This window comes from Oncorhynchus mykiss, chromosome 1 (genome assembly GCF_013265735.2).
Source record: "Oncorhynchus mykiss isolate Arlee chromosome 1, USDA_OmykA_1.1, whole genome shotgun sequence".
In the NCBI taxonomy this organism is placed as follows: Eukaryota; Metazoa; Chordata; class Actinopteri; order Salmoniformes; family Salmonidae; genus Oncorhynchus; species Oncorhynchus mykiss.
In genome coordinates this window covers 79,594,239-79,620,949 of record NC_048565.1, presented here as the reverse complement: position 1 = coordinate 79,620,949, position 26,711 = coordinate 79,594,239, and the positions used below count along the sequence as shown (strand labels likewise).

The 26,711-nt window shown below is 46.5% G+C and overlaps 1 protein-coding gene across 2 annotated transcripts in view; it reads left to right on the top strand.

Annotated features, from left to right (window-relative positions):
• LOC100136270 (zinc transporter 6) overlaps positions 1 to 8,313 on the top strand; it is a 79,943-nt gene extending 71,630 nt beyond the window's left edge. For both annotated transcript variants that reach the window (XM_021613015.2, XM_036986287.1), the window contains exon 15: positions 6,829 to 8,313. In XM_021613015.2, the coding sequence (XP_021468690.2) occupies positions 6,829 to 7,392 (564 nt within the window). In that variant the 3' untranslated portion in view covers positions 7,393 to 8,313. The remainder of the gene's footprint in view (positions 1 to 6,828) is intronic.
• The last annotated feature ends 18,398 nt before the right edge of the window (positions 8,314 to 26,711 follow it).

Here is a 26,711-nt window from a genome sequence, read left to right as displayed (position 1 = left end):
GATGCCAGTTTAATTAAACAGTCCTGTGTCGGTGAGGGGAAATTTCTGAGCACAGAGCCTCTCGTCTCCTGCCTCCAGGAGGCCATGTTATTTAATTCCAATTGTAAAGACTGAGTAGTCACACAAAAAGACAGAAGTCACATCACACTTCAATACAGGGTATATAGCATAAGGACATAAATGGTAAATAGCATAAAGACAGAAATGGTATATAGCATAAAGACAGATGGTATATCGCATAAAGACAGATGGTATATAGCATAGAGACAGATGGTATATCACACAAAGACAGACATTTAGTCATTCTGGTTTCATTGAAACGCCTGAGATGTGAATTATTCAGTCTGTGGCTCTAAAAATGTTGCTTCACGTAAGAATGAATTAGGGAATTAAATACAGATTCTGTCTGGTCTGCTGCGATGTTAAATCTCATTCAATGAAATAACACATATTTGCACTCTGCCTAAAAGCAGCGTAATATAATGGTAACATTATGCAATAACAGCATCACTTCTGTCATATAGATAAAAAGGCCAGCTTCTTGGCTGTGCTAATTGCTGTGTGGACTAAGTTTATCCAGTAGTGTTGCTGCTGTGCCCAGTTGACACACTGTTCTCGCCAGACTGTATACCCTAGGGTACTGCCAGTAGAGTGGGAGGGAACTCGATGGGGGGAAGGAGGGAACTCGAGGGGGGAGGGAGGGAACTAGAGGGATGGCTGGCGGGAGGGATGGAACTAGAGGGATGGAAGGAGGGAACTAGGAGGAAGCGAGATGACTAGAGGGAGGGAGGGAGCTGTGTGGACTAAGTTTATCCAGTGGTGTTGCTGCAGTGCCCAGTTGCCACACTGTTCTCACCAGACTGTATACCCTAGGGTACTGCCAGTAGAGGGAGGGAGACAACTGGAGGGTGGAAGGGAGACAACTGGAGGGTGGAAGGGAGACAACTGGAGGGTGGAAGGGAGACAACTGGAGGGAGGGAGGGAGGGAGGGAGGAAACTAGAGAGGGATCAGGGAGAGAGGGAAGTAGAGGGGGAGGGGGGGAGAGAAGTAGAGGCAGGGAGGGAGGGAGGGAGGGAGGGAGGGAGGGAGGAAACTAGAGAGGGATCAGGGAGAGAGGGAAGTAGAGGGGGAGGGGGGGAGAGAAGTAGAGGCGGGGGGAGAGAAGTAGAGGCAGGGAGAGAAGTAGAGGGAGGGAGGGAGAGAAGTGGAGGGAGGGAGAGAAGTAGAGGGGGGGAGGGAGAGAAGTAGAGGGAGGGAGGGAGAGAAGTAGAAGGAGGGAGGGAGAGAAGTAGAGGGAGGGAGGGAGAGAGAAGTAGAGGTGGGAGGGAGGGAGAGAAGTAGATGGAGGGAGTGAGGGAACTAGAGGGAGCGAGAGGGAGGGAGGGAGACAACTATTATGGGCACGGGAGGGAGACAACTAGAGGTAAGGGAGGGAGGGAGGGAGAGAACTAGAGGGAGGAGGGAGGGGGGGAAGTAGAGGGAGAGACAACTAGAGGGAGGGAGGGAGTGAGAGAACTAGAGGGAGCAGGAGGGAGACAACTAGAGGGAGGGAGGAAACTGGAGGGGGGGCGAACTGGAGGGATGGAGCGAGGCAGAGAACTGGAGGGAGGGTACTGGAGGAAAGGATGGAGGGAGCGAGGCAGTGAATTAGAGGGAGGGAGGGAGCGAGAGAATTGGAGGGAGCGAGGCAAAGAACTAGGGGGAGCAAGAGAACTGTAGAGAGGGAGGCAGAGAACTGTAGAGAGGGAGGCAGAGAACTGTAGAGAGGGAGGCAGAGAACTGTAGGGAGGGAGGCAGAGAACTGTAGGGAGGGAGGCAGAGAACTGTAGGGAGGGAGGCAGAGAACTGTAGGGAGGGAGGCAGAGAACTGTAGGGAGGGAGGCAGAGGGAGGGAGCGAACTGGAGGGGGGGGCGAACTGGAAGGGTGGAGCGAGGCAGAGAACTGGAGGGAGGGAGGGTACTGGAGGAAGGATGGAGGGAGGGAGGCAGAGAACTGGAGGGAGGGAGGCAGAGAACTGGAGGGAGGGAGCGAGGCAAATAACTGGGGGAGCAAGAGAACTGTAGGGAGGGAGCCAGAGAACTGTAGGGAGGGAGGCAGCAAACTGGAGGGATGGAGAGAGTGAACTGGAGGGGTTGGTGGGAGGGAGGGAACTAGGCGGGAGGGATGGAGCGAACTGGAGAGGGGGCAGGAGGGAGGGAGTGAACTGGAGGGAAGGAGCGAGCGAGGCAGCAAACTGGAGGGAGGGAGCGAGAGAACTGGACGGAGCAAGGGAGCGAACTGAGGGAAGGGAGGGAGGGAACTGGTGGGAAGGGAGGGAGGGAGCAAGGCAGAGAACTGGAGGGAGGGAGCGAGATCTTGTGGGAGGAAGCGAACTGGAGGGAGGGAGCGAGAGAGGGAACTGGAGAGAGGGCGGGAGGGAGACAACTATTAGGGGGCGCGGGAGGGAGACAACTTGAGGTAAGGGGGGAGAGGGATGAGGGAGGGGGCGAGGGAGGGAGGGAGAGAACTAGAGGGAGCAGGAGGGAGACAACTAGAGGGAGGGAGGGACCTTGGCGGGAGGGATGGAGCGAACTGGAGGTGGGGGGCGAACTGGAGCGATGGAGCGAGGCAGAGAACTGGAGGGAGGGTACTGGAGGGGTTGGTGGGAGGGAGGGAACTAGGCGGGAGGGATGGAGCGAACTGGAGAGGGGGCGGGAGGGAGGGAGTGAACTGGAGGGAAGGAGCGAGCGAGGCAGCAAACTGGAGGGAGGGAGCGAGAGAACTGGACGGAGCAAGGGAGGGAACTGGTGGGAGGGAGGGAACTGGTGGGAGGGAGGGAACTGGTGGGAGGGGAGGGAGGGAGCGAGGCAGAGAACTGGAGGGAGGGAGCGAGAACTTGTGGGAGGAAGCGAACTGGAGGTAGGGAGCGAGCGAGAGAACTGGAGGAAGCGAACTGAGGGAAGGGAGGGAGAGCTGGTGGGAGGGAGGGAACTGGTGGGAAGGGAGGGAGGGAGCGAGGCAGAGAACTGGAGGGAGGGAGCGAGATCTTGTGGGAGGAAGCGAACTGGAGGGAGGGAGAGAGAGAGGGAACTGGAGAGAGGGCAGGAGGGAGACAACTATTAGGGGGCGCGGGAGGGAGACAACTAGAGGTAAGTGGGAGAGGGATGAGGGAGGGAGCGAGGGAGGGAGGGAGAGAACTAGAGGGAGCAGGAGGGAGACAACTAGAGGGAGGGAGGGACCTTGGCGGGAGGGATGGAGCGAACTGGAGGTGGGGGGCGAACTGGAGCGATGGAGCGAGGCAGAGAACTGGAGGGAGGGTACTGGAGGGAGGGAGGGTACTGGAGGAAGGATGGAGGGAGCGAGGCAGAGAACTGGAGGGAGTGAACGAGAGAACTGGAGGGAGCGAACTGAGGGGAGGGGAGGAGAGCTGGTGGGAGGGGAGGGAGGGAGCGAGGCAGAGAACTGGAGTGAGGGAGCGAGAACTTGTGGGAGGAAGCGAACTGGAGGGAGCGAACTGAGGGAAGGGAGGGAGAGCTGGTGGGAGGGAGGGAACTGGTGGGAAGGGAGGGAGGGAGCGAGGCAGAGAACTGGAGGGAGGGAGCGAGATCTTGTGGGAGGAAGCGAACTGGAGGGAGGGAGAGAGGGAACTGGAGAGAGGGCGGGAGGGAGACAACTATTAGGGGCGCGGGAGGGAGACAACTAGAGGTAAGGGAGGGGGGAAAGGGATGAGGAAGGGAGGGAAGTGGAGGGGGAGAACTAGAGGGAGGGAGAGAACTAGAGGGAGGGAGGGACCTTGGTGAGAGGGATGGAGCGATGGAGCGAGGCAGAGAACTGGAGGGAGGGAGGGTACTGGAGGAATGATGGAGGGAGCGAGGCAGAGAACTGGAGGGAGTGAGCGAGCGAACTGAGGGGAGGGGAGGAGAGCTGGTGGAAGGGGAGGGAAGGAGCGAGGCAGAGAACTGGAGGGAGGGAGCGAGAACTTGTGGGAGGAAGCAAACTGTAGGGAGGGAGGGAGGGAACTGGGTTGAGGGAGGGAGGGAGGGAACTGGGGTGAGGGAGGGAGGGAACTGGAGGGGGGAGCAAGAGAACTAGAGGGAGCAGCGAGAACTTGTAGGAGAGAGGGAACTGGAGAGAGGGCGGGAGGGAACTGGAGAGAGGGCGGGAGGGAACTGGGTGGGAGGGATGGAGCGAACTGGAGAGAGAGAGGGAGGGAGGGAAGGAGGGAGCAAGACAGAACTGGTGGGAGGGATGCGAGGCAGAGAACTGGTGGGAGGGAGATGAGAACTGGAGGGAGCGAACTGAGGGGAGGGGAGGGGAGGAGAGCTGGTGGGAGGGGAGGGAGGGAGGGAGCGAGGCAGAGAACTGGAGGGAGGGAGCGAGAACTTGTGGGAGGAAGCAAACTGTAGGGAGGGAGGGAACTGGGGTGAGGGAGGGAGGGAACTGGGGTGAGGGAGGGAGGGAGGGAACTGGAGGGGGAGTGAGAGAACTAGAGGGAGCAGCGAGAACTTGTAGGAGAGAGGGAACTGGAGAGAGGGCGGGAGGGAACTGGAGAGAGGGCGGGAGGGAACTGGGTGGGAGGGATGGAGCGAACTGGAGAGAGGGAGGGAGGGAGGCAGAGAACTGGAGGGAAGGAGGGAGCAAGACAGAGAACTGGTGGGAGAGATGCGAGGCAGAGAACTGGTGGGAGGGAGATGAGAACTGGAGGGGGGGAGGGAACTGGGGTGAGGGAGGGAGGGAACTGGGGTGAGGGAGCGAGGCAGCGAACTGGAGGAAGGGATGGGGGAAGGGAGAGAACTTTAGGGAGGGATGGAGAGGGAACTGGAGAGGGGGGGAACTGGAAGGGAAGGAACTAGAGGGATGGAGGGAACTGGGCGGGAGGGATGGAGTGAACTGGAAAGATGGCTGGAGGGAGGGAGGGAGCAAACTAGAGCGAGGGAGGGAACTGTAGAGAGGGAGGCAGAGAACTGGAGGGAGGGAGTGAAGCAGAGAACTGTAGGGAGGCAGAGAACTGGAGGGAGTGAGCGAACTGGTGGGAGGGAGGGATGTAGTGAACTGGTGGGAGGGAGGGAGAGAACTGGTAGGAGGGAGGGAGGGAGTGAGTCAACTTGTGGGAGGCAGAGATCTGGAGGGAGGCAAAGAACTGGTAGGAGGGAGGGATCGATAGAACTGGAGGGAGGGAACTGGGCGAGAGGGAGGGACCTGGAGAGAGGAAGTGAGGGAGGCAGAGAACTGGAGGGAGGGAGCGAGAGAACTGGAGGGAGGGAGCGAGGGAACTGGAGAGAGGGAGGGCGGGAACTGGGATGAGGGAGGGAGGGAACTGGGTGATGGAGGGAGGGAACTGGGGTGAGGGAGGGAGGGAGGGAGCTGTGGTGAGGGAGGGAGGGAACTGGGGTGAGGCAGAGAACTGGAGGGAGGCAGAGTGCGAACAGGAGGGAGGGAGGCAGAGTGCGAACAGGAGGGAGGGAGGCAGAGTGCGAACAGGAGGGAGGGAGGCAGAGTGCGAACAGGAGGGAGGGAGGCAGAGTGCGAACAGGAGGGAGGGAGGCAGAGTGCGAACAGGAGGGAGGGAGGCAGAGTGCGAACAGGAGGGAGGGAGGCAGAGTGCGAACAGGAGGGAGGGAGGCAGAGTGCGAACAGGAGGGAGGGAGGCAGAGTGCGAACAGGAGGGAGGGAGGCAGAGTGCGAACTGGAGGGAGGGAGGCAGAGTGCGAACTGGAGGGAGGGAGGCAGAGTGCGAACTGGAGGGAGGGAGGCAGAGTGCGATCTGGAGGGAGGGAGGCAGAGTGGGAACTGGAGGGAGGGAGGCAGAGTGGGAACTGGAGGGAGGGAGGCAGAGTGCGAACTGGAGGGAGGGAGGCAGAGTGCGAACTGGAGGGAGGGAGGCAGAGTGCGAACTGGAGCGAGGGAGGCAGAGTGCGAACTGGAGGGAGGGAGGCAGAGTGCGAACTGGAGGGAGGGAGGCAGAGTGCGAACTGGAGCGAGGGAGGCAGAGTGCGAACTGGAGCGAGGGAGGCAGAGAGCGAACTGGAGCGAGGGAGGCAGAGAGCGAACTGGAGCGAGGGAGGCAGAGTGCGAACTGGAGGGAGGGAGGCAGAGAGCGAACTGGAGCGAGGGAGTGAACTGGAGGGAGGGATAGGGCGACCTGGAGGGAGGGATAGAGCGAACTGGAGGGTGCGACCTGGAGGGAGGGATAGAGCGACCTGGAGGGAGGGATAGAGCGACCTGGAGGGAGGGATAGAGCGAACTGGAGGGAGGTAGAGAACTAGAGGGAGGGATAGAGCGACCTGGAGGGAGGGATAGAGCGACCTGGAGGGAGGGATAGAGCGACCTGGAGGGAGGGATAGAGCGACCTGGAGGGAGGGATAGAGGGAATGGAGGGAGGGATAGAGGAAATGGAGGGATAGAGTGAGCGAACTGGAGGGAGGGATAGAGTGAGTGAACTGGAGGGAGGGATAGGGCGACCTGGAGGGAGGGATAGGGGGAATGGAGGGAGGGATAGAGGGAATGGAGGGAGGGATAGAGGGAATGGATGGAGGGATAGAGTGAGCGAACTGGAGGGAGGGATAGAGGGAATGGAGGGAGGGATAGAGGGAATGGAGGCAGGAATAGAGGGAATGGAGGGAGGGATAGAGGGAATGGAGGGAGGGATAGAGTGAGCGAACTGGAGGGAGGGATAGAGTGAGTGAACTGGAGGGAGGGATAGAGTGAGTGAACTGGAGGGAGGGATAGAGTGAGAGAACTGGAGGGAGGGAGAGAACTGGAGGGAGGGAGAGGGAGGAAGGACGTAGAGTAAACAAAGTTTAAAGTCTCTTTAACTCCTTGTCTCCTCCACCGGATTTGTGTACAGGCTGGCTCCGTCCATGTCAGAATACGCCGGGATGCCAACGAGCAGATGGTGCTGGCCCATGTGACCAACCGCCTCTTCACCCTCGTGTCCACGCTGACGGTTCAGATTTTCAAGGATGACTGGATCCGGCCTTCCCTCATGGCCGAGGCGCTCCCAGCCAGCACACTCAGACCCTCTGACTACGGGGGCCTGTCTAGCTTTGTCCCCCCTCCCCCCAAACCCTCGGAGGACATTAATCGTCTCACCTCCACCCCGTTTAAACCCAGCAGCCCGCCGCCAGAGTTCTCCTTCAACACCCCTGGGAGGCATGTCCACCCTGTGGTGCTCCCCAACACCCAGCCTCAAAGGCCTTACGGCATGGGCCTCAGCTACGGAGCCTCCCCCTACACCAGCATGCTCAACCAGGACCTAGCCCGGCCGGGGATGGGGATAGGGATAGGGATGAACCTGGGAATGGGTGCAGGGATGCCTTCGTCACAAGGTTTCAGAACTGCCTTAGGTGCAGCGCCACAGCGATTTGGAAGCATCCCTGTCCCATCACAGTACAGCCAGTACAGACCCTGATGTTTAGAACATGAGGTATAGAAGTGGGATATTAGAGAGAAAATATTATGGTATTTATTTTTGATGGAACCAGGACATCCATTCTGACCATAGGTTGATTTTCTATCTTTGTATATTTTTTGTATTATTCTTCGAAAAGCTAATGAGTTGGAAATGAACTGTAGGCCTGTGTTCTTTCTTTGTATACCAGTTCAAATGAAAAGTTATTCTGTTTGAGAATTGTGGAAGAGCTCTATTGCTTTTGTACCATAAATGTGTGCGTTAAACCATGAATTCACTTTCGTGCTCTTAGGACTTCAGTATTTGATTCAGTAACTGTTATTCCCTTGGTTGATGGCCATCACAAGATGGGAGTGATATTTTTAGGTAGAAAAAGTGACCTAATGAAGGGAAAATACATAATGGGGCAATACATACTCATGTTTTGCCCCATTATCTTCTGTATTAGAAGCATCACTTTGATACACTATAATGATTCCTGATGCTAACCTCATTGTGATGTATGTATTATACCTTCTACTATTTTATGGAAACAAATACGTACTGTATCATTTTCCAGTTCAGTATAGTCTACAATAAATTAAATGCAAACTCATGTAAAATCACTGTAATTGCCCTATTGTTTGTCACATATTTGAACTTTCCAGGTCATGTCTATGTTCGTTGAAAGACTCCAATGAGTTTGGTGACTCAGTGGGATGAGAATTGTCAGCTGTCTGCATTTTTAAAAATGCAGTTAGGCCTACTTTAATGTTCCAACATAATATTCCAATCGAAGCTTTAAGATTAAAAAACACTTTCCATGGGCTACCTGTTGAGATGTTGAGGGTGAATGGTGAAGAGTATCATAAATAAAATTGAAGCATATAGGAGATGATTGTCTGGCATGTAATAAACACATTCCTCTTGAATTTGTTTTTCTTTTTGAGTTTTGTTTTAATTTCATGTTTACAGTCTTTCATACAATGGTGTGTTTGGAACATTTGTACATTTTCATTTTGCGTTTGGCTAAATAAAATTAGCCTTGCGAAGTCGCCAGCTTACTGCATGTATAGCGCAGCGTAAAACAGTCTGGTATTTAACTCTTTTTTTTTTAAGCACATCACAATAACCAAAAAAGAGGGGCTATACAAGGGCATGTAGGGAAATATGATATTCAGTCTAAAACTGGAACATGTTCCCTATGTACTTAATATATGACTCATATCAGTTAGCCCAAATTATAGTCTCATGGATGGGCAACATCAGAAGGTTATTTTCTTGTTCATTTTCTCATGTTTTAAACATGCTCTCTTTAGAGCTTGTTTCCTGTCGCACCAATGTGTCACCGTGGCATTTGTAGTTCTTTATGACAGCCATTTTAGCAGCTAATTGGCGTTACATTTTGGGGGCGTAAGGACAGGCGAATATATAAAAGTAATCTTGTCCTTCAGAGATTTCCACAGTTATCAAAACGTCCAGCCAGGGTAAGTCTATACAAAACAGACCTCTTTTTTAAAGTGTTTCTAAAATCCCCTATGGGAAAAATGAATGGTGGAAAACAATTGGAACCAGTTCCTTGTTTGATCACTAGGTGTTATGGGTATTATGACTTATACTGTGGTAATCCATTGCACAGATAAATTACCAATGGTAAAGAAAGACTTCTCTGAGTCTATATTCTATAGTGAACGTGAAGAAGCTGTAGGCACATTTGGGCTATTCAACTTTGTGTCATTAGGCTAAACCCAAAGGTTTCTTTGTGAAAGGTAAGACATCCATAGTAAATTCCATTCGCCACAGGGCCAGAAGTCTCAATTGTAAAATATATTGTTTTCTGACAAAACATCAAAGTCGACATATAGGCAAGGAGGCCTATACTAATATTATTTTTAATGTTTTATTTAAAAGCCTTCGAGAAAGTATTTCTTTGGTAGACATTTAATTCACAATGTTCTATCTGGACCTTGAGAAACCATGACACGACATTAAGGCATAATCTGTTATCAAATGCACCAATTTGCTGAGTTGAAAGGAGATGTAAAGCTAACAAATTAAGTCAAGTATGCATGCCATAGGGGTCTCAAAGATTAGCATAATAGAACATTTCAGACAGAAGTTGTCTAGTTATCTCACGTTTCAGTAGTTTAAAAAAAACTAGATGCCTTAGGGCAGGAATGGGCAACTCCAGTCCGTGGGGCCGGAGTGTTTTCACACCTTTTCTCCATCCCTAATAAACAACGCTGATTTAAACTAATTGTAAACTGAAAAACATGATTAGTTGATTATTGGAGTCGTGTGTTGGCTGGGGCTAAAGTGTGACACCAATAAGGCCCCCGAGGGCTGGAGTGGCTCATCCCTGACCCCTTATATGATTATAGAATCATTACAGCACCACTGTTATAACTACTTACTCAAACTGTAATTTCTCATTTGTTTCATCCCCCAAAAATGACTGGAATGTCTCATACATTGGTGGCATAGAAATGATATCAGCAGTGCTGCTTGGAAAGCTGCTGACAGAGGCTGTTTTCAATGCATTATTTGCACCTGTCTAAAGTGTATTCCTAAAGCTACATTCATTTCACTCTAAATGCCTGACACTTGATGCTCAGACATCCCATCAGAAGCACGTTATCTGTGTGAAGGCTATAGGGCAGGGGTATTCAACTCTTACCCTACGAGGTCTGGAGACTGATGGTTTTCTGTTCTACCTGATAATTACACCCACCTGGTGTCCCAGGTCTAAATCAGTCCCTGATTAGAGGGGAACAATGAAAAACGCAGTGAAACTGGCTTCAAGATCCAGAGATGAGTTTGAGGTCTATAGGGTGTATATTTACAGCTTCTCTCAACATACAGTAAGTATTCAGACCCCTTCCCTTTGCTGGAAATTGAGCTCAGGTGCCTCCTGTTTTCATTGATCATTCTTGAGATGTTTTTAGAACCTGATTGGAGTCCACCTGTGGTAAATTCAATTGATTGAACATGATTTGGAAAGGCCCCTATATTTAGGCCCCAGTTGACAGTGCATGTCAGAGCAAAAACCAAGCAATGATGTCAAAGGAATTGTCTGTAAACCTCAGAGACAGGTTTGTGTCGAGGCACAGAACTGGGGAAGGGTACCAAAACATTTCTGCAGCATTGAAGGTCCCCAAGAACAGTGGCCTCCATCATTCTTAAATGGAAGAAGTTAGGAACCACCAAGACTCTTCCTTGAGCTGGCCGCCTGGCCAAACTGAGCAATCGGTGGAGAAAGGCCTTGGTTAGGGAGGTGACCAAGAACCCGATGGTCACCCTGACAGAGCTCCAGAGTTCCTATGTAGAGATGAGGGAACCTTCCAGCAGGACAAACATCCCTGCAGCACTCCACCAATCAGGCCTTTATGGTAGAGTGGCTAGACGGAAGCCACTACTCAGTAAAAGGCATATGACAGCCCACTTGGAATTTGCCAAAAGTCACATAAAGGACTCAGACCATTAGAAACAACATTCTCTGGTTTTATGAAACCAAGATTGAACTCTTTGGCCTGAATTCCAAGCATCGCGTCTTGAGGAAACCTGGCACCATCCCTACGGTGAAGCATGGTGGTGGTGGCAGCATCATGCTCTGGGGATGTTTTTCAGTGGCAGGTACTGGGAGACTAGTTAGGATCAAGAGAAAGCTGAACGGCCAAGACCACGCAGAAGTGGCTTCGGGACAAGTCTCTGAATGTCCTTGAGTGGCCCAGCCAGAGCCCGGACTTGAACACGATCGAACATCTCTGGATAGACCTGTAAATAGCTGCGCAGCAACGCTCCCCATCCATCCTGACAGAGCTTGAGAGGATCTGCAGAGAATGGGAGAAACTCCCCAAATACAGGTGTGCCAAACTTGTAAGCACCTTTGGCAGCGTAATTGCTGCTGAAGGTGCTTCAACAAAGTACTGAGTAAAGGGTCTGAATACTTATGTACATTTTGATATTTCTTATTTAAATTTTTTATAAATCTGTTTTTGCTATGTAATTATGGGGTATTGTGTATAGATTGATGAGGGGGGACAATTTAATACATTTTATAACAAGGCTGTAAAGTAACAATGTGGAAAAAGTCAAGGGGTCTGAATACTTCCCGAATGCACTCTATATTTATTAATAAAACATTGAGATGGACTTCCAAAATTAATTTCTCACAGTGAGTCCAGCTGTAAGGACTTGTAATACTGTTGTTTTTTTGCAGACAATTGCAATTTGAGTACATTTTGGTAATTGGTTTTTCTTTGGTATATTGTCCAGAGGGGGTGTGCGTGTCCATGTTCATTCTATTTTTCTGAATTCCCATTATCTTCCTCACACTTATCAGTCCAATTCATATATCTGTCAAGCATTAATTGTGTAGGCCACTGCAGCTCTCAAGTTGCACAGATGGGCTGAATGACTGTATACTGTAGATGTCCGATTCTTCTTCTGTTCTGTGTCATTTCTGTTTTGACATCTGTCAGCCAAATCAGTTGAGCTTTTGTTTTGTAAAAAGAAAGGCGTTATTGTGTGAATGGAGCTGTGCTTCCTGGAATGTCTAGACTACCACGCGGTGAAAGAAGCTCTTGGTGGGGTGTTAAAGGGGGCACAGCTGGTGTGAACTTGTGCTAGCCCTCAGCGAACAACCCAAGTCTCAGATATGCTATGAAAGCATAGCTGTCACATTGGATGAAGGAAAACATACTACACTGAACAAAAATATAAACGCAACGTGAAATGCTGGTCCCATGTTTCATGAGCTGAAGTAAAAGATCCCAGAAATGTTCCATACACCAAAAAAGCTTATTTCTCTTTAATTTTGTGCGTAAATCTGTTAAAAATTTCACTCTAAAATGTGCAGTTTTGTCACACAACACAAACCCACAGATGTCTCAAGTTTCGAGGGAGCGTTCAGTTGGTATGCTGACTGTAAGAATGTCCACCAGAGCTGTTGCCAGAGAATTTAATGTTAATTTCTTTACCATAAGCCGCCTCCAATGTTGTTTTAGAGAATTTAGCAGTACGTCCAATCGGCCTCACAACCTGCAGACCACGTGTATGGTGTCGTGTGGGCGAGCTGTTTGATGATGTCAACGTCGATGTCAACAGAGTGTCCTATGGTGGCGATGGAGTTATGGTATGGGCAGGCATAACCTACGACAGTTGGCATGCAGACTATAAGAATGTTCACCAGAGCTGTTGCCTTGAGAATTGAATGTTCATTTCTTTACCAGAAGCCGCCTCCAATGTCGTTTTAGAGAATTTAGCAGTACGTCCGACCGGCCTCACAACCGCAGACCACGTGTATGGTGTCGTGTGGGCGAGCTGTTTGATGATGTCAACAGAGTGCCCTCTGGCAGCGGTGGAGTTATGGTATGGGCAGGCATAAGCTACAGACAACGAACACAATTGCGTTTTATCAATGGGCAATTTGAATGCACAGAATTAACATGACGAGATCCTGAGGCCCATTTTTTTTTTAAGGTATCTGTGACCAACAGATGTATTCCCAGTCATGTGAAATTCATAGATTGGGGCCTAATGAATTTATTTAAATTGACAGATTTCCTCATATGAACTGTATCTCACCTTTCCCCAAATACCCAAGGAAATGGTGGAAAAACAAGTAAGCTTCTCTGCAGAAAAATTCCCTCTGCTTTTACTTATAATTTTATGCACTCTCATTCAAGTGACTTTATCATGTGACTCCCAACCACGTACTGTGTTGCTTTAATCAGAATGTGGATTGGAACAGACCACTTGATATCATAATCTGATTGCCTGTCAGTTGCGTAAGAGAAGTGGACAATACCCCCACTGTGTTAGACTCACTTTACCATTTTACTCAAGTTTACTATTTGAATAACTGTACATCATGTTTGGCTGCCTGACTTCATCTCTACCTCATGGGTTTGTGAAGATCAAAAACGCAGTGTTTAAGGGCGCTGTACTGCAGCGCCAGCTGTGCCATCAGAGTTCCTGGGTTCGCGCCCAGGCTCTGTCGTAACCGGCCGCGACCGGGAGGTCCGTGGGGCGACGCACAATTGGCCTAGCGTCGCCCGGGTTAGGGAGGGCTTGGTCGGTAGGGGTGTCCTTGTCTCATCGCGCACCAGCGACTCCTGTGGCGGGCTGGGCGCAGTGTGCGCTAACCAAGGTGGCCAGGTGCACGGTGTTTCCTCCGGCGCATTGGTGTGGCTGGCTTCCGGGTTGGATGCGTGCTGTGTTAAGAAGCAGTGCGGCTTGGTTGGGTTGTGTATCGGAGGACGCATGACTTTCAACCTTCGTCTCTCCCGAGCCCCTACGGGAGTTGTGCGATGAGACAAGATAGTAGCTACTACAACAATTGGATACCACAAAAAAGGGGGAAAAAGAAAAAGAAATGAAAATCCTCTACACACAGTGGAATACTCATTTATCTTTACTGTTGGATTTGACTAATAGCAGATGAGATCAGAATATCGTACCTGCAGTTTCTGCCCAGGTGTGTCCTTTTTTAGACCGTTTATTGTCTTTGGTGCCTGTAAGCATTAGATCACAAAACAGAAGGGGGTTTGGGAAACGTTCTGGGACATGTCCTCCACCCAACCTGAACCAGATCCACAGGAAACAGAATCTTAATCCCCATGGTGCGCTAAAAACACCAATGGATGAAAGACAGGCCCCTTTTAACACCGCCTATTCTGGAACGCCACTAAAGCAATGTGTGCCGCCGACCCAGCTCAGCCCGTAGGTTGTGCCTGTCCGGGAATGTGAAAAGAGGGGAATGTTTCCATGATGGCTGCTGGTGGAGCCTGAAGACTCCCAGCTCTGCCAGGGGGTCCTCCTCTCAACCTGAACAGCCGCAGGGCACTAAAAGCCCCCAGCCAAGCTCGTCTCTCAGTGTGTTCTCCACGCCTGCCTTCCACACAATGCTAACAGCCCACCCCTACAGTCTGGCACAGAGACAGTGTGTCTGTTACTCCCCACCACTAATGATCTCCTAATCGCACTCGGGTCAGGGTCGCCAACTCACTGAAGCAGAACTGTGCCTGTCAGGAATGCAGGGGGCTTAGCGCCATTAAACTACTCATGTAGGCACCCCTCTCTCCCCTTGGACTGTCCTCACTGTGAACATATACACATACCCTCAGTGCCTCCCATATAGCCATCCACAGTGAACTGAATGAACATATGGCTTGTCTCAATCAAAGCACTAAAGGGATTTCCAGGATATGTGGAATTTGAAGTAATTCATGGGTGCTTGTTTTTGTGTTATTAGCAAAGACTGCATGCAATTTTCTAAATTAATGTATGCATTTGATGCGTTGCACCACATTCAGTGCAAGCTTAATATTTAGTGTAAGTTTATTTATCTACAGTCCCTTGTTACAAAATGCAAGGTGGTAACCCCTAGCTGTGTGTTTGTTTGTGTGGATGGTGTTGGCAGATCTGAAGATTTGATGGAGCGTTTGTGTAACATGATGTTGGCTCACAGACATGGCATTGAGTTGGTTTATAATGCATGATGTGGGACAGTGGCTGGAGGTTTATGCTGATATGGCATAACTGTTGCATGAAGGATGATGCCAGTCAGTGACCTACTAGGTCTTGACAAAATTATATATTTTAACCTTCCTTTATACATGCTAATAGCAAGTAATTTAAAGTATTAGGTCTTCAAGTCGAGCATTACCGAAATGTCCACAAATATAGATTGTCACACTCTGACAAAAAATGTCTCGATATACAAACAAGCTACACATAGAAACTTGCCATTTCTGGTTGTATTTCAAAGTGTAGCTGGCTTGCTTGCCCCTAGGGTACCAGTCCAGTACGGAATGCGAAGACATTGACATAGGTTGATATGACAACATGCTCTGAGGAGGCAGCATGGTGTAAGGGAGAGTCCCATTTAAATGTCTTCCCTCCAAGTTGTAAATGTTACGTAACAAGGATTAACCCACTTAGAGGCTATAAATAGAAGTGTACACTGTGTACACTACAGATAGACATTTAAAGATCAGTGCATTTGTGACGGCTGATAGATTACATCCATTACAGTCCTAATGCTTTATGTGATTCAAATTAAAATATGATTAGCTCCAGCTCTGGTTAGAATCAACAGTTTGTGGATCAGTTTGTGGAGTCTGGTCGAGTGAGTAACACCTCTCGTCTTTCTAAAGATGTCATTTAACTGTACTGTATTTAAGAATATATACAGCATATGTGAATAGTGTGTAAATAGTATTTTATTGTCCCCTGGAGACATTCCTATATATCTTTTTATTTTGTACATTTTGGTGGGGGGGGGGGGGGGGGTTAATGTAATTTATCTTGTTATTGTCTATTACTGCTCTGTACTTTGTCATGTATTTGTATGTTTTATGTGGACCCCAGGAAGAGTAGCTAATGGGGTTCCTAATAAACTAAACCTTCGGAAACACCAGAACCATATACTCCCCCCTGCAGCGGGGATCCCGGTTGATCCCCGCATAAGGCCTAGTTGTTTATTCTCCCTCTACTACTCTGTATCACTGCTCCTATCCTGTCATCCAAATGATACAAATACATAAGGAGTTAGGAATTGTATTTTCCTGAAGAAAAAAAATTGGTGGGAAAAAGAATCAAGAGTTTGATCCAGACAGGACTTGACGTGCTACTGTAAAGGTCACCGAGGGTCAAATGCTGAGTGGTATTCTCATTAAGAATACATTGTGTATTGACAGATAAAAGCCTCAATCGAGCATTTACTATCTCCTCATTGTGTGTGCTTATGAATTGCAGTTTCGTCACATTGTGATGCTTTTATGATCCATGATTTAATATGAAGAAATGATCAGGGAAACTATGATATTCTTTAGATTTGAAACATTTCATCTTGAGTCACTACAGTAGGGCTCATTCCCAAAACATGACAGACTAACCACAGGGGACTCTTTCTTGAATTATGAAAAGGGGGGGATGTGAGGTTGTCGTCCTCTCCTTCAGAACCCCAGTGCTGCTCCTCCCTGTCTGGATGACTGGGCGGGTGAGTCTCATGCTCTGTGTCAGAATGGAGCCACCAGGTCGCCCAGTGGGACGCTACATGACCCAGGTCAACCCTGTCTGACTGACTGCCTGACAGTGTAGTGGGCTGCTCTGTTGGGCTGTGCCTCTTTCCCCTAACCCAGCTGAGACCACACCACCAGACAGTAGATAACTGATCAGCTGGACTCTCCCCACTTTTGTGCCTATGGCAGTTGCTGGGATGAGTTGTGCTCTTGGTGCGGTCCATTACCAACAGAGAAGGAATTATGTGACATCATATTGGATCGGATGACGTTTGAAATCCAGGGCCTCATGGTGATTCTGAGGCAGCATCATGACGACACAGGCTTTACTGTGACGAGCCTGAACCCTGTGAGTACAGTCCACATACTTTCCCATAGGTTGGTTCCTGTTGTTTCACTTTTAGATGTTGGCTTATATCAGTCACCTGTTTAAATCCTGGGTATGGACATGAACAAGTTAATGTACAGATTTGATCATGTACTTTCTTGCTGCCAGTGTACACATAATTATTTGTTTGCAATGCATCTGTGGTGGAAGCTGTAAGTTGGTTATGTTAGAGAGGATCATCTGTTAAAAGAATCATTGAAATGTACTGTAAAACTTAATAGGATTCCCCTGTAATTGTAAGTAGCCCGCTGATGACATGTTTGCTGTGCTGTCATACAGCACATTAGTGCCAGGTTTGGAGAGTTATCCAACATGCTACTGTTGCATGAGTGCTGTCTGTGGGGTGTGATTAGCACGAAGCAATTTAGAGATTGACCTCCTAGTCATGGAGGGCCTAAATGTGTGAAGGTGTGGGGCATCCTTTCAAGCGAGCATTTGGCAAATCTCCACTTAATCTTCAAAACCTCTCGGTAGTCTACTATATAGCTCTTTTCTAAATGATTAGTAGAACAGACTGACCCATTGTCAATGTATTGTGAATGGGTCAAAGTAAGGTTTGAAATCAAATGTCTGGAAAGGCAACTGAGCAGATTGTAGTGGTATGGGTTCAGTAGGGGACACTCTCTCCTCCAGACCAAACCATTAGAAGACTTAATGGTTCAGTACATTGACAGCCATGACACTATGTTTAACTATGTTGAGTGTGAATGAGTTTCCAGATCTGATACACAGTAGATGTTGTATATTAATGTTTTGGGTGGGAAACATCTCCAGATATATAGCCTGCAGTGGTCTGGTGAGTCTCTCCAATAGACTGACATTACTGAACCTCATGAGTAGTCAATAGGCCAGTCCTCTGAGGATGCTATCATTTATGGATGAACTGACTCCCTCCATCTACTGTAAAGTGCTAGACATGATTCATAGATTGAGGCGGCTGCTGGCATTGCAGTACCTTTTGCCTCCACTGTTGGCACAATACTCTACCTCTTTATACTGTGGAATGACTGGGTGAGCTTCAGCAATCATATAGGGGATAGGGTATAGGGAATATGGATTAGGGGATAGGGGATAGCAGTGATGATTCTAAAGCACATGAGCCATACTCAGAGGGCCGAGTGCCTGCAGGTTTTCGCTCCTCCCTTGTACTTGATTGATGAATTAAGGTCACAAATGAGTAAATAACTGCCCTCACCTGGTTGTCTAGGTCTTAATTGAAAGGAAAAAACAAAAACCCAGCAGACACTAGGCCCTCATGGAATGAGTCTGACACCCCTGGTCTGAATGGTACATTCGGATACTTCACACACCTGAAGAACACTATTTGTCTTTTCACACTATTCATCACTATTATAATCAAATAAATATATATATAATAAATAAATATAAATATAATCAAATGTGATTTTTTTTATTTTTTTTAATCACTTTTCTATTGTTGTCCTGACCATCTTTTCTGGGCAATTCCATTGTATGTGTTTGTTACATGGAAAACATGCATTCAGATTATCCTGTAATCTCTGTTTGTATCTGTGAGTTGATTGGGACTGTTCTTTCCAACCCATTTCATTGTGTTTTTACTGTAACATGGGATAACAAAACCATGTCTGTTTTGATTACAAAATTGTCCTGCTTTATTTACTACACTGAACAAAAATATGAACGCAACATGTAAAGTGTTGGTCCCATGTTTCACGAGCTGAAATAAAAGATCCCAGAAATGTTCCATATGTTCAAAAAGCTTATTCCTCTCAAATTCTGTGCACAAATTAGTTTACATCCCTGTTAATGAACATTCTGACAGGTGTGGCATATCAAGAAGCTGATTAAACAACACGATCATTACACAGGTGCACCTTTCAGGGGGACAGTAAAAGGCCACTCTAAAATGTGCAGCTTTGTCACACAACACAATGCCACAGATGTCTCAAGTTTTGAGGGACTGCGCAATTGGCATGCTGACTGCAGGAATGCCCAATAGAGCTGTTGCCAGAGAATTTAATGTTGTTATAGAGAATTTGGCAGTACGTCCAACCGGCCGCACACCCACAGACCAGGACCTGCACATCCGGCCTCTTCCCCTAGGGGATCGTATTTCTGTCTGTAATAAAGCCCTTTTGTGAGGAAAAACTCATTCTGATTGGCTGGGCATGGCTCTCAAGTGGGTGGGCCTATGCCCTCCCTGACCCACCCATTGCTGCGCCCCTGCCCAGTAATGTGAAATCCATAGATTAAGGTCTTATTTATTTAAATTTACTGATTTCCCTATATGAACTGTAACTCAGCAAAATATTTGAAATTGTGGCATGTGGCGTTTAGTATACATTACTCAACCTGCTTTTGTTTCATGTCAACAGGGCAGTACAAAACATGCTCTTCTTATAGTTTTTGTCAGCAGGATGTAAGTCATGCTCATTGTAAGGCATCTCAACAAGCAACAGCTCATTAGACAGCTCATATATAGAGACAGTGTTGTTATTTTTTTTTCCTGTTATGTGTTCATGTGTGTTATCCTGTTTGGAGTATTTTTTCTCTAGGGTGAAGGCACAGCTGTGTGTGTGTGGTGTGTGTGTGTGTGTGTGTGTGTGTGTGTGTGTGTGTGTGTGTGTGTGTGTGTGTGTGTGTGTGTGTGTGTGTGTGTGTGTGTGTGTGTGTGTATGTTTACAGTTTGTTTCTGTTTAACGGCATAATGTTACGGTACAGTGGTGTGTGTGTGTGTGCACGCGAGGAAACTTGTTTGCATGTGTTCAGTCAGCGTGTACTGGGGAATTCCAAGGTAACAGGGTGATGCTGAGATTCGTGATGTCATTCTGTTACCAAACAAACATACTTGTTCTTCAAGTAAATGTATTTATGTACAATTGTAAGAGGAAATTGTTAAAAGTCGTCCTGTGCATTGAGTTGTATGGTTTGAAATCATTGAGTTTTTGTTTGCCATACATTTTCAAATGAAAAATCTCAACATCATTCTGTTAGTGTGGAATTGCCATACTCTGACATATGTTCACCTCTGTTCCACAGTCTGTTAGACAGGGCAGTTTGCTGTTCCCTAAGCAGAGAGACTTTCATTAGCTTTGATGATCACATGTATGATCACTGATTGAGGTCTTTCCTTCCTTTGATTGTCATGGGTTGCAGATGTCCCAGAAAACTGACTGATGGTGATTTGATGGTGATTGTAAATAGTAGTTCGCCAATTGATGTTAAGTGGACTTTTCTATCATACTATTTAGGGAAAATGTAAGGGCAGTGTGCTGTCTCACGCTTTCTACTGGGTTGTAGTCTGAGAGGCTCACAAGAAATAAAACTACAACTTATACTACTAATGTATGTACTACCACTGTCAAATGCCAAACTTGACCCTTTTGACCTAGAGTCAAGATGTTCAGTGACAAGTAATCTAGGCCTAAAGGGACACTGTATATCAGTAGCATTAAACGCACGTCAACACCTTTTATACACCTTTTTTATTTTGTTAGAGTGTTTCCCCACCTTCTGTGGGAAAATGCATTGAATGTATGGGGAGCGTTACATTTTTCACCGCGACCGGCAATCGGAGTTTACCCACCTATTTTTGTACCATTACATCACTGATCAGTAACCCCTTGCCAAACTACTGGTTTGAAGATATTTAACATTTGTTATCAAAAACAAATGGTCAAATCTCATTGTAGCTCGGGAGTCTTCACTGCTGTTTAGCAGTGTAGTCCTGGTTTGCAGCAGTATATTTTTCCTGATTGGAATCAAGTTAACAAAATTGGATAAGGGATCATTTTTTTCTGTTGTTCAGGGGTCTATAATGCAATTGTGGGAGTCAATAGCAATCACAGTATTTTGAAGGTTCGCATAGGGTATTTACATGGATGCATAAACCAGAGGGATTTTCTGTGGGATTGAACCCTGGGGCAGCAGTTCATGTACGTGCTGGAGGGAACACACTCTATAATGACCAGAGTGCAGCTACAAGCTGCTTCAAGATTTAAAAATGTTTATTTGGATTCCAGAAAAACCGAAAACAGAATAACCCCAGTAGTTCTTCTATTTTTCACCATTGTTTTTAAAGAGGGGTTTTAGCCAAAGAAGAGATTGATTTGAATATCTTCTTTGGTGGTTGTTTTCTTTTTCTGTTTTGAAGTGACGTAGGCCTACCTGGGTCTTTCTTGATGGAACAAAAACAAAAACAGCTTCATGTTTTCACATTTAACTAAATCATTTCAAATCCCAATGCCACAATTTTGATATTCAGTGTTTGCCCAAATGAGTACAACAGACATAAATAACAATATTTTTTGTAATGCATGTTGTTGCAAGATGTTTAAATCCTAATTTAGTGTACTTCATATTCTTCCAATAGGGGTTTAACTATGGAGAGACGCTGGGAGTGCCTTCACTGTCTCAGAGCCAGATGGAATAGGTTACAGAGATGATAACACACTGATCACAGGATCCTGAATGGTCCCCGCACAAGCTTTGAAAGCATTGAGAGAATGAAAGATTATATTTTACAAACAGACCATCAGCGAACAGTAAAAGGGGAAGACACTTTCATGGAAATGGGTATGAATGAATGGATGTAGTTAGATGGGGATAATGTTGCTTTTAAATGCAGAAGGAGCAAGAAGGCTAAACTAGTTTCAGGCCTTGGTGTACTGTATCTGTATCATTATGTGATGGTCTGTAGCTAGTCAAGCTAAATGGGAAGTTTCAATTTAAAACATAAGGCAGTTATTCAGGAGAAATGGCTTGAGAGTGTTGCGTTGGTGAATAATAATAACAATAATTTGGTGGTTGAGCCTTATTTCACACATGTACAAGTGTGCACCCATGTGTGAATTAGTCATGTCTTTTTTTGCATATCCCAACTCTCCCTGAAACACCCTCGGAGAGTGGGGTCACGGCCAAGGTCTGACATTGTTAACTGCGACAGATTTTTCACCTTGTCGGTCGACGATTCAAACTAGCAACCTTTCAGTAACTGGCCAAACGCCATAAACGCTAGCGGTTGTTTGGGGGTTGAATCTAATCTGATCCAGTAAGATTGTAAAGCTGTTTAGTCTTGAATTTCATCTTGACTTCAAGGAGGCTTTAAAAAATAAATAAAAAAGAGTTGTGTTTACACAAAACAAACATGTCTTTATGACCTTGTCCTTAGGGACAGATATGTATGTACTGGAGGGAGGGAGGGAGGGAGGGAGGGAGGGAGGGAGGGAGGGAGGGAGGGAGGGAGGGAGGGAGGGAGGGAGGGAGGGAGGGAGGGGTGAATGTACTGGAGGGAGGGGTGTTCTAAAATAGGGTAGGGTTGTCAAACTTCTGTTTTTGCTTTGGGGAGGGTTGTGTGTTTTTTTAATTTATTGGGCCCAGGGGAGGGTAGTGCATTTTTTCCCTGGTTTACATTTGCTCTTCTGCTCGTATTTTTCATATAAACAATGGCTTGACTTACCTTTGATATTACTCTAATAAAGTTTAGAAACATTTGTGAAGGTTTGGTATAGTGTGGCTATTATTAAGCTATAGCTACTGCAGGCCTTTGATATAAAGGCAGTGCAGCCCTGACGCTCAAGCTGTCTCCGACAGTTGAATTTGATGTGAGAAAGACCAGAGTTACTCCTATAATATAAGAAATATAACTCTTATCTTTATACAAAATATTCTGATCGAAAATTAACGATTTAGCCTCCTTCTCTACGTCTATATCTGTATAGCAGAAGCAGTAGCCATCTGACATAAAGAAATGCATGTCAGTGACGTAGCATGCTACCAGCATATCTCTATCTCTTTCTATCTCTCTGGGGTTAGGCATAAGCTTCTCTTCCTTTTTATATAGCCTATATATACAGTAGCGTTCAAACGTTTGGGGTTACTTAGAAATGTCCTTGTTATTGAAAGAAAAGCAAATTTTTTGTCCATTAAAATAACATCAAATTGATCAGAAATACAGTGTAGACATTGCTAATGTTGTAAATGACTATTGTAGCTGGAAGCGGCTGATTTTTTATGGAATATCTACATAGGGGTACAGAGGCCCATTATCAGCATCCATCACACCTGTGAACAGTGAAGAGGCGACCCCTGGTCTTCTAGGCAGAGTTCCTCTGTCCAGTGTCTGTGTTCTTTTGCCCATCTTTTCTTTTTATTGGCCAGTCTGAGATATGTTTTTTTCTTTGCAACTCTGCCTAGAAGGCCAGCATCCCAGAGTTGTCTCATCACTGTTGACGTTGAGACTGGTGTTTTGCGGGTAATATTTAATGAAGCTGCCTGCTGAGGACTTGTGAGGCGTCTGTTGCTCAAACTAGACACTCTAATGTACTTGTCCTCTTGCTCAGTTGTGCACCGGGGCCTCCCACTCCTCTTTCTATTATGGTTAGAGCCAGTTTGCGCTGTTCTGTGAAGGGAGTAGTCCACAGCGTTGTACAAGATCTTCAGTTTCTTGGCAGTTTCTCGCATGGAATAGCCTTCATTTCATAGAACAAGAATAGACTGACAAGTTTCAGAAGAAAGTCTTTGTTTCTGGCCATTTTGAGCCTGTAATCGAACTCACAAATGCTGATGCTCCAGATACTCAACTAGTATAAAGAAGGACAGTTTTATTGTTTCTTTAATCAGACCAGTTTTCAGCTGTGCTAATATAATTGCAAAATTGTTTTTTAATGATCAATTAGCCTTTTAAAATGATCAATTTGGATTAGCTAACACAACGTGGCATTGGAACACAGGAGTGATGGTTGCTGATAATGGGCCTCTGTGTAGATATTCCATAAAAAGTAATCAGTTTCCAACTACAATAGTCATTTACAACATTAACAATGTCTACACTGTATTTCTGATTTGATGTTATTTTAATGGACAAAAAAATGTGCTTTTCTTTCAAAAAGAAGGACATTTCTAAGTGACCCCAAACTTTTGAAAGGTAGTGTATATTTATTAAAATGTTAATATCATATAGTGGACACCTAGGCCTATAGGCCTATGCATGCAATGCCCTGATACATGTAGTGTGGAAATCTCTGACAGCTGAACCGTGAGTTGGACAATTATTGTTTTAGGAAAGTAGCCTAAAAACAATTCTAAAAAATTGGCTATAAAATTCTGCATATGCTGCACATCGAAGTATAAGGAATAGTGTTTTTTTCATATGTTAAAGGCTTTTTTAAATGGCCTGTTGGATCTGAATGCATATGGATGTAAATTTCTCAAATCTCGCTAAATAAAAATCTTCCCTGTGATGTTGTCCGGCGCAAAAATCTCCTAAAGGAAACTCTGAAATGACATATTGTTTTTAATGTTCCTTTTTTAATCTTCACATGAAAATCTGTTGCCAATTGGATGGAAGCCTAGCTAGTGTGCTAGTCCAGTGTCACTTTGATTATGCCTGCACATCATGGTTCACCAGTAGCCCCAAACATCTAAAGAATAAACAGACCAGCCAAAACAAGCTTGTAACAATTCTACTTAAACTCCCCCCTCATACTCACCTGGAGGTCAAGCATTTTTTCCTCTCTATCGCTGTAATGTATCTGTATCTATGTAATTGTACATGTATTTATGTTTTTTTTAAATAGGGACCACAATGGAAATAAGTCCCAGACTTTGTGCAATCCAGGTCAATTTTAAACACTTTGTACAGTCTATATGTCTTTTTTTTACTGACAAATATAATCAATCAATCTAAACTGTGCAGCAGCCAAAACGTTTAATTACAATCGGAGATTGTCAAGCAAAGAATTCAATACTGGGTAAGCCTACAAGGTAGAGAGGTATGTATTTTCTGTTTGTCGAGATTGACATAGTCTATTTATTGTGGTGTTGAAAACGCAAACCATGATATTGAAGTGCCCAAAGTCAGTATGGTTTGTTTATTGGTTGTGTGTTGCATTGGCACAGAAACCTGTTGGTGGAAAATTTGTTGCATATATTTTATACAATTATAAATATTGCATCAAAATGTTAAAAATCTTATTTCCCTCTAGCTGATCATTGTCTGCAGCCGTCTCTGATCGCAGTGTAATGAAACAGGCAGGGAGAGTGAGCTCGTCTGTGATGGTCGGCAAACCCCCAACCTTCTGGCCCATAGCTCTATGTGGCATCGACACAGCCACAAAAGCATGCTGAAGTCAAAATACACTTTTAGAAACTCAGGGTCGCTACAGTTATTGTTATTTGTGGTTGTAAACATTATTTTGTGTTAATTATATGAGGGAAGATTGTGTTCCATTTATTTTAGTGTGTTTTAAGTGTGTTTTTCGTTGTAATAAATCTGCCCTCGATTTTGTCTTACAAATCCCACATAGGCAATGTTCCCTCTAAAGTAGCCCAGGACTGCCACGCAGCTCCCCAGGACTGCCACGCAGCTCCCCAGGACTGCCACGCAGCTCCCCAGGACTGCCACGCAGCTCCCCAGGACTGCCACGCAGCTCCCCAGGACTGCCACGCAGCTCCCCAGGACTGCCACGCAGCTCCCCAGGACTGCCACGCAGCTCCCCAGGACTGCCACGCAGCTCTCCAGGACTGCCACGCAGCTCCCCAGGACTGCCACGCAGCTCCCCAGGACTGCCACGCAGCTCCCCAGGACTGCCACGCAGCTCTCCAGGACTGCCACGCAGCTCTCCAGGACTGCCGCGCAGCTCCCCAGGACTGCCGCGCAGCTCCCCAGGACTGCCGCGCAGCTCCCCAGGACTGCCACGCAGCTCCCCAGGACTGCAGCGCAGAAGAAATATTAGCCCACAGAGAAGCATGAGATTGAACTTCACTCAACTCTCTAGAGCAGTGGTCACCACCCGTTCGATCTCAAAGGCATTCCTAGTCGGTTGCTAAATATTTCTGTAAAAACCCCAACAATATAGCCTTGTGTTCCTATTTTTTTTTATTAGTCTCGGACTGTTGGCGATTTAGCCAGGTAGGCAACTGTTGCCATTTTGAACCATTTAATGTATCTGAAGGTACAAGCTCTGCTTTCCAGGCAGGCCTGGAAAAGTGCACTATAGGTCTATAGCTGGCCAATCGGATGGCTCAGATTACCGTGTCCGCAGTAATGTAGCGGGCATAAAAGAAAGCTACAGCAAAATTGATACTGTGAGATTTCAAAACATTTAAAACCATGACTAGAGAGACTGTCAACGAATACAGCAAAGTGAAACATTTAAAACCATGACTAGAGAGACTGTCAACGAATACAGCAAAGTGAAACATTTAAAACCATGACTAGAGAGACTGTCAACGAATACAGCAAAGTGAAACATTTAAAACCATGACTAGAGAGACTGTCAACGAATACAGCAAAGAGCTGCTGTTTTTATGAGTGAATTCATGTTTAGGTTTTTACTCAGCACTGTCAACACTTTGTATTCAACACTTTTATAAGCCATAAAATGCACATTCTTCCTATTTCCACTCAGCGCTACAAGCACTGCAGCAGTAATGAATGAGTAAGAAAGTGTATCTTTAGGCTTGTGTTGTTATTATTAGCAGCTTGGGTCTTTTTTAATATTGAGGAATATTTTACTCTCTCTGTTCATAGGAGTAACAACATGAATTTGTGCATGAGGCAGAAATAATGTGGTGCGACTTGAGTTTCGCCATCAACTGGAAGATGTTGTCCCTTTTTGGTCCATGTAGGAAAGGGAGAGCATAGGGATGTTGAGATGCGGACCCTCAGTCTGCTTCTCTCTCCCTCCACTGAGACTGACCAACAGATGCATGCTCCATCAGCTAAGTAAAATAAAAAGCAAATTATTTAAATGTATGCTCACTCAGCTGTGCCTCACAAGTAATACAACCAAGGATGTATTACCGGTGTGATCATATATCCTACCCCAAATGTTGAAATATAATTGTTTTAAATGTCCAAACCACAATGCATTGGCAGGGCAATTAAAGAAAAGTCCAAATGCGGTGATAATGTATTGGGCCTATATCTTACTGCACAAACC